A 14,371-nucleotide genomic window follows, 5' to 3' on the forward strand; every position below is an offset into this window, starting at 1 on the left:
CTTTCTTTTCGGTACACAACTTAAAACAGGCAAGCAAGCAAGTCATAAATCCTTTATTTGTTTCATGTAAAATACCAAGGATATAAACTAATTAGATACTAAAATTCATGTAAATTGTTTTCTTTTAGGTACACAACTTAAAACAGACAAGCGAAGAAATAAAATATCCTTCAAGTTCTGATAGTACTCGTGAAAAATGCCAAGGATATCACACATCAACTGATAACTCTTTTGTCACATACATTCCAACTTCAACAGCAGAAAAAAATGAAGTAAAACAAACATAAGTATCCAATGTTGATAAATCAAGTTATTTCTTTGCAGATTTTTTAAGCTTTCTAGCATGATAATAGATAGTGTTCATGGGTATCCCAAACTGTTTGCCAGCACTAGGCAAGTTCATTTGACCATCATTATATGCCTTTACTGCATTGGCTAATTGGTCTTGACTGTATTTCTTGTAATGTCTTCCCGTCCTTACAGATGCTGAAATATATTTAAATTCTTCAATATGAATTAAGACTACAGGTTTTTGCATTTAGATGTCCTCAAATCTTATGGTGTTTGATGGACAAAAGGTAGAATCCATTAATAATTGATAAGTCTTGTCAAAACAGGCAATTATAAATCAATCATAGTAAATGAAAAGGATTTCTTCATAAACCAAAGCCCCCATACCACAAATATTATATACTAAACATAGCTTACTCACAAGCACATAAACCTTCCAACATCTAAAAAGACCAGAAACTCAAACCCATGAAAAGAAATAGATGTCATCAAATTAACTTTAGATAAAAGGAGATCTGGAGTTACTGCCAATGCAACTGGACATAAAAAGACACAACTTTCCAACTTTGCAACACAGCTAAACTGTCTGAGTTTTGCAACACAATTGAATTTAAATATTTTTAATTTGCAGCCATTTTATAAGCACACTATTTATACCAATAAACAAGTCTTAAAACGATTTCAGTTTATAAATCATTCAGGGTAGATGTTGTTTAGACTTTCTTGATCTTTTAGCACGGTAATAAATTGTATGTTCTGGTATATTAAAATGTCTTGATGCTGCAAACAATGTCATTGTTCCATTCATATACACAGTTACAGCCTTCTCTAATAGCTGATCATCAACCTTCTTATATTTCTTGGGAATACATGTCCTTGGAACTTGTTGCCTCACTGTAAATGAAAGTACAGTTACATGTATTACCAAGAAAATAGGGCATATAAATGTGCAAAGATTTTCAAAGTATATCAATTTAATATACACATTCTGTGTACATCAACAGCCACTTCCACACACTATGTACATTTACACATACAGAAGTCGTAGGTCACAAGTTCCTTTTTGATATATAGATATGAAAAAAAACAACAGAGTATTTTCATTCTTATCTTTTTTATAACATTGCTCATATCTTATAAATTTGTTCCAAATTCTTACAATACAATGTCCGTTTAAGCTCTCATAACCGATGCTTCAATTAATACCAGGAATAAATTTGTAACAAACAGTACCAGATACCAAAGTGGACAACATTACAATATTGTTTATAATATTTCCAGTACAAAGAAATAGATCTCAAATAAAAGCACCACTACATGCATCAAATGTATACACATTCATGTCAAGATTTTGTACATATTTAATTGAACAATAATCCTTTGAAACACAATGACACACCCACCAAGAACAAAAAACAATAACTAAATTGGAATTTACATCTGAATTGTAATAAAAAAAAATCTAAACCAATGTATTCTCCACAGCAATCAATAGTTAATCTTTTCATTAATGTTTTGAGGTGTTGCTTTCGTTTTAATTTTGTTAAGTCTATTAACAATAGTTTGTCTTGGCACCATAAATTCCCTTGATGCTTGTGTTGGATTCAATTTGCCTGTTAAAACACTGTCAACGGCCATATCCAGATATAATGGATCATAATTCCTGCTACGTCTCGACTGATGTTCCAGTCTCAATGAATAATCTGAAACAGACAAATTTTCCTCATTATATTGTTTTCCAACTGTGCAATTTTCAGTGGTATAATATATTCCAGCCATTTTACACATAACGCTAACGCTGACCAATACCAATACTAAGGAAAAAAAATTTTCAACATGCCATCAACTATTTGAACTCAAGTTTCTCTCTACAAAGTAGCAAAACAGAAAACAAATGCAATGTACTATTTATGCATTTATTTCTTTGGTCCAGGTCTTGTTAATGTCTTGACTTTGCCAAGTCTATATATAATTGTCTGTCTCGGAACCCCAAACACTCTAGCAGCTCTCGTTGGATTCATTCTCCCTGAAGAAACAGAATCAACTGCTTGGTCTAAATCCTGAGGTTTATATCGTACTCTTGGTTGGGTTTCAACTGCAAATCTTATGGGTTCCACTGAAAGATACAGGGTATATTTGAAAGAAGTGAAAATACATGTATAACATATTCTCATATTAGATTCAAGTTTTTTTTTTTTCAGTTCAGAACAGGAAAGCAGCACAGAAGAAATCATTTGAACAAGGACACATTTTGCAAACACAAGGCACAGGATTTGATCAGTTATTTTGACTATATCAGTAAATAAAATGGGTCCATTATTGTTTTATCTTCATTCGATTCAATCTATCAACTATAGTTTGTCGAGGAACACCAAATACTTGAGAAGCTCTCGTTGGATTCATAGTTCCATTCTGCACTGCAATAATGGCCATTTGCATTTGATTTTCACTATATGTCTTCCTTCTCTGACTCAACATAGATCTCTTGTTTGGTGAAATAGCCATGTCTGAAACAGATATTAACCAAGTTCAAAAGAATATTACCAAATACAGGATAATTTAAGTTCATGTTGTGCCAGAATTTTTTCCAAATTACTGTATAAAAGTCCCGTCTAAAGTAATGTCAGACCAGAATACAATCTTCCCATACTCATTTTATCCCTCAATATTTATAAGATATTCCCACCAGCTCTTATGACACAGTATTATTGATCAACAACTACCAGTGAGCAACTTAATCCATCTATACAGATTTCCAGCATGGAGAATCAATCTGGCCTTGCTAAACTAAATATCATCAACTTGTAATCTGTTTAATCATTTATTCAATGGTTACATTGAAGAATTCAAATTAGTTTAATAAATCAGTCTATTTTTAATCTTAGCATGCATGTCCCTCAGAACACAGAATTCAAACTTTTAAGTCAATGACATTTCATTATTGTTTCTTTATCCTAGCTAAATTATCAACTATGGTCATTCTAGGTACACCAAATATTTTTGAAGCTCTGTTCGCATTCATGGTCCCACTCAAAACTGCTTGAATAGCATTCTGAAAGTCTGCATCACTATATGGTTTATTTTTCTTGACAGGAGGAAGATTTCTTACTACTGACAAAATCCTCATATCTGAAAGAATATGTTAACCATATTAAAATACTTAGTCACACAAACCAGTTGTTATTGTCTTTCCATATTGTACAACTTTAATTTGTTCTTCATATAGCCAGATGACGATTAGGTTTTTAGTTCGTCAGAAGGAATAAACCTTTTCATTTGAACTTTTTTAAAGTTTGCGTCCAATAGTAAAAATATAATTACTGTGTTAATAATTTAACTCTAAAGTAACAACTCAACTAATGAGCTAATCAATAAACATGTATCATCTACAACTGTCTGACATGTAAAACATTGTTTTCACTCTATTTCTTCATAGCATATAATTACCAGAAAATCTATCCAGAAAAAGAATGTCAAGTCACGGAAAATTATTACCACAAAAAATCAATTAGGAAAAAGAACATCAAGTCATAGAAAGTAATTACCATAAAATCAATCATGAAAAAGAATGTCAAGTCATAGAAAGTAATTACCATAAAATCAATCTGGGAAAAAAATGTCAAGTCAATCAACAGCTAATGCTGAAGGAATCAATTCAATAATTCAACATCATTCAGGAATTCCTTGTTGCCTAACATCAATGCCTTTATTAAACATAAGTATCATACCCAACAGAAGAAGCTCATACCAAATCAACTTGCTTCAGAGCGAAATTTTAACTCTTCAAATACTAAATTTCCAAAAGACAGACATTTCTTTTCAGTTTCAATTCAAGGAAAGAAAAAGATGAGCTTATCTTTAATGTAGACTAAATACATGTATACAAATACAAGGACAACATTTAATATAAAAAGTCAGTCAATATGAGAGCGTAATTAATTCCCAAGTATGTCAGTGACAGTCACTGATTGCAATGCATTCATGAATCTATTCTAAAATCTTGAAACAATGTCTCCATCATTTCTATTGTAGTCAAAGTAGTGCTGATTAAAATTGTCAAGTATAAGAGAGTAAGCAATATGATATTGACGTTTGAAAAGGTCTTGCTTTTAAATTGAAAATTAAATATTTCATTATAAAAACTGTTATTCATTTGTCACAGAATTTCAATTCTTGGTCATCATCTTCAAGTCTACTAACAACAATGTAATCATATTGTTCTTTATAATCAGATATAATTGTACAGTTTGTATCAGTTTTATATTCCTCTGGTTTTACTTTTTCGGGAACAATGTAATCATGTTGCTCTTTATTGTCGGATATTATAGTGCAGTCTGTGTCAGTTTTAAAATCCTCTGGTTTTATTATTTCGATACAGGTTTTATTCTCATTTTGCTTTTTCTTTCCACTATTTCTAGCTTTGGCAACCCTGTCATATATTGTTCTACTAGGGACCCCATAACAATGAGAAGCTTGTATGGCATTCATTTCTCCACTCATGACTGCCGTCACAGCCATTTCTAAATTAGCTTGGTGGTAGTCTTTATAGTCCTTGCGTCTTCTTGATCCTCTCAAACCACCACAACTATGGGGTTGTGCTTGGATTTTTTTAAGGACTGCTGCCACCTCCAATTCAGTCTTATCGTCTGAAACAAACAGCAGATTGTTCAAGAAAACGATTTAAATCTTCCTAGCTTTATTTGCTAATTTTCATAATATATCTGCTTTTACTACATTTGATAAAGCTTGATTCTCTATGTTAATTCATTTATTCCAGAAAAGAAAAACTCCACTTCAAATCATACATCCAATGTCAACATGTAAATGTATTAAAACTCACTTCAAATCATACATCCAATGTCAACATGTAAATGTATTAAAACTCACTTCAAATCATACATCCAATGTCAACATGTAAATGTATTAAAACTCATAAGAACTTCATACTTCGTGATTGCAACTAGTATTTTTCAATACATCAAACTTTCTTAATATCTAGAAAATCAACATACACATCATGACATGTTCTCTAATTTCAAAACTACAAGCTTAGAACCCATCAGATACCAATTACCATTCCTCTGAAGCTAGATATATCATTAAAACAGACGCCACCATTTTCATGCATAATTTCTTTCAATAAATAAACCAGATCAGACTATATATTTATTCAGAAAGTATGAAAGCTGCAGGAAAGCAGAAAGCTGAATACACATTTGATTCACAAATCAAACTACATTTATCAATTGACAATGGAATGTTTGATATATCTTACAACCTATAATAATTTTCTATAGAACACTAATATTTGTGAATTTTTCCATACATTTCTGCTGTCCAATGCTTATATTATTATGTCACAGTAAGAGGCGATTGTTAATAACGATTATTGAAAGACGTCATTTACTCATTCATTAAACAGAATTTGAAATCAGCTAGTTTGCAACATAGGGCCTGATTCAACACACAAGAGTGAGATTTTTTTTTTAAATCAGTTCCAGTGCCTACAATGTAGATTTATTCAGTTTATCAATTCTACTGCCAATAGTTTGACGAGGAACCCCAAATGCCTTTGATGCTTGGGTTTGAGTCATTTTCCCACAATAAACAGCTTGAATGGCCTGTCTTAAACTTTCCTCATCATATTCTCGGTACCTTGGTGGAACTTTCCGTTTGCTTCGCTTGAACAACAGTGGTTCTGAAAGATACAGTTTGTGATGAAAAAATTTTTAATCTTGAACTTGCAGAAACAGATTTATAATTATCTATTAAACAAATTTTTATTTTTCAGTATCCATATAGTACTTTGTTAATTTTTTTCAGGGTATTAATTCATCCTGCTTTCACTAACGGATAGTTAATGATAATTCAGGCAATGAATATGTATAGAACTACTTTTTTCTGACAAAAACATCTCCCACTTTTTCTAATCGATGCCAAATAGTTTGCCTAGGAACTCTGTACATTCTTGCAGCCATTGTTTGAGACATTGTTCCCGATACTACAGCAGTAACTGCATTCTCAAGGTCTTCATGCCTATACTTTCTGTACTTCCTACGTGTTCCCTTAGTTCGTTTCAACAGGTAATCATACTCTGAAAATATAGTTTTCAACATTTACATTGACCACGTTTTTTTTATCTTATATTCATTGAGTCTTAATGCTAGCTTGAATTCAATGATGATTTTTGATAGCTTAAATATCTAATATTGCAAGCCAACTATTATCTTATTAGGGACAAAGGTGCAACATTGCCCAAAATGTACCCGAACAGCTCTCATAACAAATTTTCTTTACTACAAAAGATTGACTTGACCATCAATTTGATATTCAGATTTTTTTTTCCTGATGCATTTCACAAAGAAAACTCCACTGACCACTGCTCTTTTAGGTTTTTATTTTTTTTGTATGTGAAATTTGAAGGTAATTTAAAATGGATATCAAAAACTAAAAAACAACCTTCAAGCAACCAAGAACCATAACAGAGTACACATTTGTTTATCATACACTTTATTTACATTTACTCAGTTCAATTATAGCTGTAATTGTTGGTTCTAACGTAGCTGACCACATATAGTATTTGAATTGAGTATATCCACAAAATAAATGTAGCTCAGAAATTTCAGAATACACAATATCAAATTTGTATTTTGGACGGTCCATATTTTAGTCAATCTTTTTTTTTATTTTCAATACTGAGCACCAGTATATGACCTCATCTTTTTAAGACGACTGAATATTGTCTGTTGTGGAACTCCATAGTATTTAGCGGCCCCAGTCTGAGACATTTCACCAGTGATAACAGAATCAAGAGCCCTCAGTAATGTCTCCTCACTGTATTTCTTCCTGTATTGCAATTTGTTTTTGTTGTCTCTACTTTTTTGTAGAAAATCTGAAAAAACAGAATGCAATATTGGATAATCCACTCAACTATATTTACCAGCAAGCAACAAAACACATGTAAAGGAAACAACCATGCAGCCTTTTTAAGTCCCTCTAATCTCAGTTATCAGAAGCCATTAAATTGTAAAAAACAGATATGGGGTATATGTCAATGAAGAGCAACCCAACAACATAACAACAAAAGTGGCATAAGAATGTAGTGCGACATTCACAATTACCTGACACATATTTGTGAAAATATAAAACCTCAACATAAACCATTCCAAATCACAAAAATAAAACTGATAATCCACAAAGTTTAATCATATCGAATTATCTTTCCAAGAGTACTCAACAATGTATTTATCAACTTATTTCCCCCTCTTTCCTGCTAATTCTTTAACAAACATTTCATGTTGAAATGACAAAAACACTTTTTTGATGACAAAGACTAAGACTATTTATTTAGTTTATTGGTAAAGCAATAAAAGAACACTGATGTGTTCAACACAATGGCAAGAAATCAAATCAAATTTCACTGTACAAGCTTTTACACTGTTGCTATTCCTTTAAAATTCTATCCTCTCAAAGTCATCCCATATATTCAGTCATTTTCCATTTTAGAACCGCTTCTTTCTCTCATTTTTTGTAGCCTATAATGAATAGTTTTCCTCGGTACACCAAAGAACTTGGAAGCATTTGTTTGAGTCATACGTCCCGTGACAACAGCTTCTACAGCTTGCAGCAGGGACATTTCATCATACTGTTTGTACATTCTAGCAGCCTCTGGGGTTCTGCCTGAATCTGGAATGTTACAAAATGCACTTGAAAATATTTGACTGCTATTGTTTTCAACTGAAAAAATGTTAATTATACTGATATGTGCATTAATTCCTAACTATCATAATGAAATCAGAATATTATTGATGGTATACAACATATTTTTTTCACCAACCAGTCAAAAATAAGTCCTATTTCAAAAATGCAAATTCTTTCTTAAAAAAATAATGTTTTTCCAAGAAAGATCTGCCTAGTTCCTTCGGAAACTATTCAGAACAAATCAAATCAACACAATTTTCTATTACAAGATAACTCCCACTTATAATATGTGCTGCCCATTTACAACAATTCATGCTGAACATGAACAGAAGGTGGTTTTGTTTTTGCAACACGATCATAAACTGTGCCAACAGGAACACCGTAATATTCGGCAGCTTGTCTGCCATTCATTTTCCCACTACGAAAAGCCTCCACTGCCTTTTCAAGATCAGAAGGAGTATACCACTTGTAGTCTTTCCCTTTTCTACCAGCATTTTTAGACTGCCTGGTTCTAAACATCTTTCCCCTATTCCCTGAAAGAACAGAAAATATTTCATAATTATCCCTCTCGACAGTTTTCATTATGAAATAGTTATGCTGTTTTTACAATGTATTCTTGATATAGTTCTAAGAAAATTTCTTCAAGTATACGCAATAGCTTTGCCTAAGCTTGTCTTCTACGGTTCTTACCGAATCAGTATACGAAATACCACATGTAATCCTTATAAGGTCATTGAAATTTTTCTGGTACAAGTCCTTCAACACCTTTTCAATTTAACTTCCAGAATGACTATCTCCAATCAACACAGTAAAAAACACTGAGAAAAACAGCAATTTACTGACATTGTTCTATTTTGTTTACACATTTTGTCATTAGTCTTTTTTGTTCTCTATAAATTTTGTCGTATAATGTGGTCGGAGGCACACCAAATTCTATTGCAGCCTTTCTTGCATTCATTTTTCCAGATACTACAGCATCAAATGCCAAAGTCATTTTGGTTTTGTCATAATCCCTATACCTCTTCCTGGATTTAGGAATATAACTCCCCTGTCTGTTTCTATATGAATCTGAAAGTAGCCAAACAAGTAATCTTTTATATGATTTTCAAGTTGGTCTAGAAAACATGTTAAGATCTAACTTCTGAACTACATAAATTTATTCATATTCCAGTCTCTCCACAGATATATAAGGCCAGTATCATGTTTTTAATTTCAGTTGTATCTACAAGATAGTTCAACATATCTAACTTCATAAAATGGTCCATTAGTGGGTGCATTCAATTGCACAATTTGATGTATATCAATATAAGGAGATGAGAGGTATATATCAGTGAGATAGCAACCGAACAACACAAAAACAAAACACATATAGAAGTTAATAAGCAGCTTCAACAACAAAATTGTGTCAATACAATATATAAAACTCTAAATCACCAAGTCCAGAACAGTAAGGAAAGAATTGAACAAATGATCAAAAACATTAAAAACAACTGAAAACGAGTGATGAGGCTCCCAAAATTCCAAATCTAGTTCAGAATACCCCAAAAACCTATTCAATCATGAAAACAATTTGTGAAAAAGGTAACGACAGTGTCAATGAACAAAATATATTTATAAATACTTTGTTAGGCTAGGATTTCTTGAGCTAATTAGGATTAGTTTAAGAAATAACGAGCCTCCTTTTTACAAAATTTACACATTTAAATACCAATGACAATCTTTAAAAAAGAACAATCATTTATTTTCTACAATACGGACAAAAATTACATGATTGAACAGCATAAAAAATACTAGTGGTTTGACTGTTTTGTTCTTTCTCTAAAAACTTTATCATATAATGTAGTCCTAGGTACACCAAAAGTTATTGCAGCCTCCTTGGCATTCATTTTACCACACATGACAGCTTCAAATGCCTTATTCATTCTAGTTTTATCATAGACCTTATATTTTCTCCTGGGTGTAGAAACATTATTTCCATATTGTATTCCAAGTGTTCCTGAAAATAGGTAAATAAAAGTCATTTCTGTTTTCACTTGAATCAACTTCAGGAGAAATATCTTATCTACCTTATTATTGTGAAGGATAACTTGTTAATTCAATGTTAATCTCTGATTACAATTGTATTATCACACAACCTATAGATACTATGATTAACAGCCCGTTCTTTCTTGTACTCTTTGTTGGAACCTTGTTAAATCCTCAACATTTCCAAAAAATATTGTTATTTGAAGATCTGCACACAATTCTTCCAAAAACCAATTTAAGGACAAACTATTCAGATTTATTTGCCCTATTTACAATAGAAAGTATAAGATCACCCATAAAACCACAAAGCAGAATTATAACATTTCTCCAATTTTTTTTTTTTTTTACTTTCAATTGTATTCTTAAAAATAAATTTAAGAAGAAACAAAAAATAAAAAGCATTATCTTGTAGAATTTTCCATTCCCTCCATATAGTATTTCGTTCAAAGTCAATGGATTCATGAAATCTATGTCAATGCTGAATGAAAACATTATTTCCCCACAACCTTGAGCAATGTTTTAATCAGCCAATGCTTGATTTTGTTATTGTATGAAACAGAATATCAAGAGTCTAATGCCCAATTAGTACTCACAGCACCAGATACAACAACTCCAACAGAACTTCACAATGCTTTACTACTATAATAAACATGACCCCAATTTTTTTTTGGTGGTGGGGGGAGGGGGGGGGGGGTTCTTTTCTGAATAAAAAGCACAGAAACTGAAAGGTTCCTCAAACACATTAGAGATTTTTAATTTTACTTTTACAGGTGGAAGGGGCGTGTGTAATTAATTGTCAATGAGATAGCAATTCAACAAAACACATTGGCCAAAATGAACATCTGCCCTTCAAGCAGGTGATTAAAAATTGCTCATCTTTTTGAAAATCCCTCTGTGAACTACGATCATTTCCAAGATACAGACAAGAAGCACTTCACTGATTGGCAACCGACATCGTTATTCAATATGATCTTTTTACAGTTATCATCTCTTCTAGGGAAGAAGCAATTTGAACAGTTGGAATGTTGTTTATATCATCTTTCAGCCATGGTAATCTTGTAATTACAAACTAAATATTGTGCTTAAAAAGATTTTAATGCTTAATTTGTCAGTATAAAACAGATCAGTCATTCATAAAAATTCAGTCAATGAATTCTAAAATACAAAAATTTGTTTATAATAAAAATGTTTTCAAAGAAATCATTTCAAGATCAATCTATAATAAAACATTTGTAAATATATTGATTTAAATTACAAATTTGTGAGGAAAAACTAGATAAATACTTATTATAAATTTCTTAAAATCAAATATTTAACTATAAATAACATTATTATTTCATTTAGAAGAATCATTCCATCACAACCATTAAAAGTTTTTTTCCTGTATTATCACACATATAAATATACACGAATCACAGGCAACAAATGGGAAAATGAGATATTTAAAATTTGCATATATTTTCAATTCCTATACAAGTATTTACAGTTAAAAAAAAGGTTAAATTCAATGCATGTTTTGTATGTCTTTTTCCTTTAAAAGAGAAATTCATGAGCAGCAGTAAAATTAAATATTTTCAGGTTCCTTTGCATTCTCTGTGTCTTCTGGTGAATTTTCAAGATCGTTTATAATTACATATTCTTGTTCATTTTCTGCTGGTTTAGGAGGAACAGATTTGTACAATCCTCTTTCAATGTTATTTTGTGTTATATTTAAAGACATTAAAAATCTTTCTCTTGCTTTCTGTACACGGTAACTGATTGTACGACGAGGGACTCCATAAATCTGTGCAGCTTGGTAAGCATTCATGCTGCCGTCCTGAACAGCCTGAACGGCTAAAAGCAAGTTATTTGGATTGTAGGCCTTTTGCTGTTTTCTTCTCCTTTTTTTCAAATCCGTGTAACTGCCCATGAATATTTCTGAAAGACATACAATACATATGAACACAACATATCATGCAAATTTCAATTAGGGTTCCATTATTTCAAGAAATCCATATTATTTTTTCTTCAGTTAATTGTAACTTCATATATTTTGCAATTGTTTTTCTGTCTCTGATCCATATTTCAACATTTCCAAACAATACATCAAGTTCAATGTTTAACAACCTTGTTAAATGTATCAAATCAACCAAGAAGACACAACTACCAACATTTCTCCAATATAATCTAAATAGGCCTCTACAGAACCCACAACCTTGCCAGCACTTTTAGCACTAATCCTAAATCATACAACAGAAACATAATCCACAATGATCAGTATTTCAATAACTGTCTGATTCTCAACAAACACCCAATAACTAAACTAAATGAAAAACAGAAATATTTTATTAACACATTTAACCATATATAATTAATAAACAGCCAAGAACATTAAAAATCACTTACAATTAGCATATAAAATAACTACACAATTATTTATATCAGTTACATTAAGAGATCAACAGGCCTAGGGCTCTCATAATTTTTTAAGAAAGGCAAATGTTTAAAAATAAATAGGTATACAAGCATTATTAACTCTAGTAATTAAATGGGTAATAAATAACTATGAAGACTTCTTATATCTGCCTTGTAACTACCCCAGCCCCTTTCCCTTCCCAAAAAAAAAACAATACTCTTCTTTGGTCTATAACAAGCTAATGGAATTTCTCACTTTAATATTTCAAATTTTCTAATTGAATGATCAGACGTCTTAAATTAAAAGGCATCAGTGAACACAAGCATGGAATGTTTACAAATAATACAACATTTATATTTTGCATGCACAATAACAGATTACTCTCCCAAATCAATTAAATTTTTTTAAATTATACAATATGTAAAATCATATCAAGTTCTAACACAGGTTTGACATTATTTAAAGCTAGAAGCACCATAGTCAATTTTTGTCATTCTGTTCAACTTCATTTGATGTTTTCATAAATTCATCATTTTCTTTCAAATTAGATTCAATTCTAAGAGTCTTATCAAACTCGACTGATCGAGGGGCAGGTCTTATAAACATAGATTCACTGTAATTTTGATCCTCTCTTAAGTCGGATTCAGTTCTCGAAGATGGATCATATTCCTTAGGTGGAGCCATTGGTCTTGTAAACATGGGATCATTAATGACAATTTCATGAATATGTTTATTTAATTTGGCTTGTGCTTCCCGCTTTTCTCTTGCAATCCAATCATAAACTGTTGTACGGGGAACACCGTAATATTCACATGCACGAGAGCGGCTCATAGTCTTGGATTTGACAGCTTGAACGGCCATCAATAAGCTGTTGAGATCATATGATCTTCTTCTTGGAATAAATTCTGGAGGTGTAAATTCAGCATTGGTGAATTCTGAAAGACATGTATAGCTTGGTTAACAAATGTTCTAAAATACTTTATATGCTGATCATACTGGAATGAAACAGCTTTTACCAAAACTTAACTATTCAAAGTCACATAAATAGTTTTTTCTGTTTAAGCCTTGTTCTTCAAGAATATCTTGTCAACAAGTTTTTACTATAGATTAGTTTACTTGAATTCTTCTGCAAATTTGATCATGTCTTTCTACTTTGTTTCAACCTGCATTTATCAATAAATTCACTGAACAGTGCATTCTGATAAAATGTCTCTTAAATCAAGTAAAAAAGCAACAATACAATGGGATCCACCTAATGCAGATTTGAAAGACCTGACAAAAGACCAAAAACAGATCACACAAAATTTTGAAGAGCCACCGAAAATGGCATACAAAATTTGTACTGTGCATGAGAGAAATCTTCTTATTTTCCAAACATATCTCATCCATTTTCTTTTTCAAACCACACAAAAATAATACAACATTCAAATTCTATCAAAGTTTTTGCTATTTGATTCAGTTTCTTCAGATTATAACATCAATTCACATAGTAGTTTTCAACTCAAGAAATCATATTACCAGCTTCTACAAATACAGTGCACCATCATCATGTCAACTGAAAACAGAATATGTTTTCAATTTTTTTTTAATTATTCTTATTGTCCCCAGTTTTCATTATGGAGTTGTCTGAAGACAGTCCATCTGTAATAATCTCTATCCATTTATTTATGTCTGTATATTAATATTATACTGCTTAGAACTCTTTCCCACTCATTGTCAATTGAAAAATTTGTCAATATTATATCACGCAAGTCCTTGAAATTGAACTATTTTACTTTCACTTCAAGCCTCTAATGGTCTTTCTTAAAATGTCAAAACTATATGTTCCAGACCAGTAACAAAAGGACATTGTAACAGGTAGTCTGTTGACCAAAACACTGTTGTCTCAGCATATACCGAAAAATCTATGCAATGTGACCCTAGTTCATACCTCACTTTCTTATTTTTATTATGTATTTT

General features: G+C 31.5%; 2 protein-coding genes across 52 annotated transcripts in view; one reads left to right on the forward strand and one right to left on the reverse strand.

The window, feature by feature from the left end:
- LOC127704734 (U1 small nuclear ribonucleoprotein A-like) overlaps positions 1–14,371 on the forward strand; it is a 1,100,970-nt gene that overhangs the window by 842,427 nt on the left and 244,172 nt on the right. The window lies entirely within an intron of this gene.
- The window catches only part of LOC127704711 (zinc finger and BTB domain-containing protein 17-like), a 172,083-nt gene that overhangs the window by 133,786 nt on the left and 23,926 nt on the right, over positions 1–14,371 (reverse strand). Inside the window, exon 5 of one of the 49 annotated variants that reach the window (XM_052208901.1) lies at positions 39–486. The exons of 34 other annotated variants lie outside the window; for them this stretch is intronic. In XM_052208901.1, the coding sequence (XP_052064861.1) occupies positions 311–486 (176 nt within the window). In that variant the 3' untranslated portion in view covers positions 39–310. 14 more of the 49 variants (XM_052208887.1, XM_052208872.1, XM_052208885.1 and 11 more) reach the window with 14 other exon arrangements.

The sequence above is a fragment of the Mytilus californianus genome, unplaced genomic scaffold (assembly GCF_021869535.1).
Source record: "Mytilus californianus isolate M0D057914Y unplaced genomic scaffold, xbMytCali1.0.p SCAF_6, whole genome shotgun sequence".
NCBI classification, from domain to species: domain Eukaryota; kingdom Metazoa; phylum Mollusca; class Bivalvia; order Mytilida; family Mytilidae; genus Mytilus; species Mytilus californianus.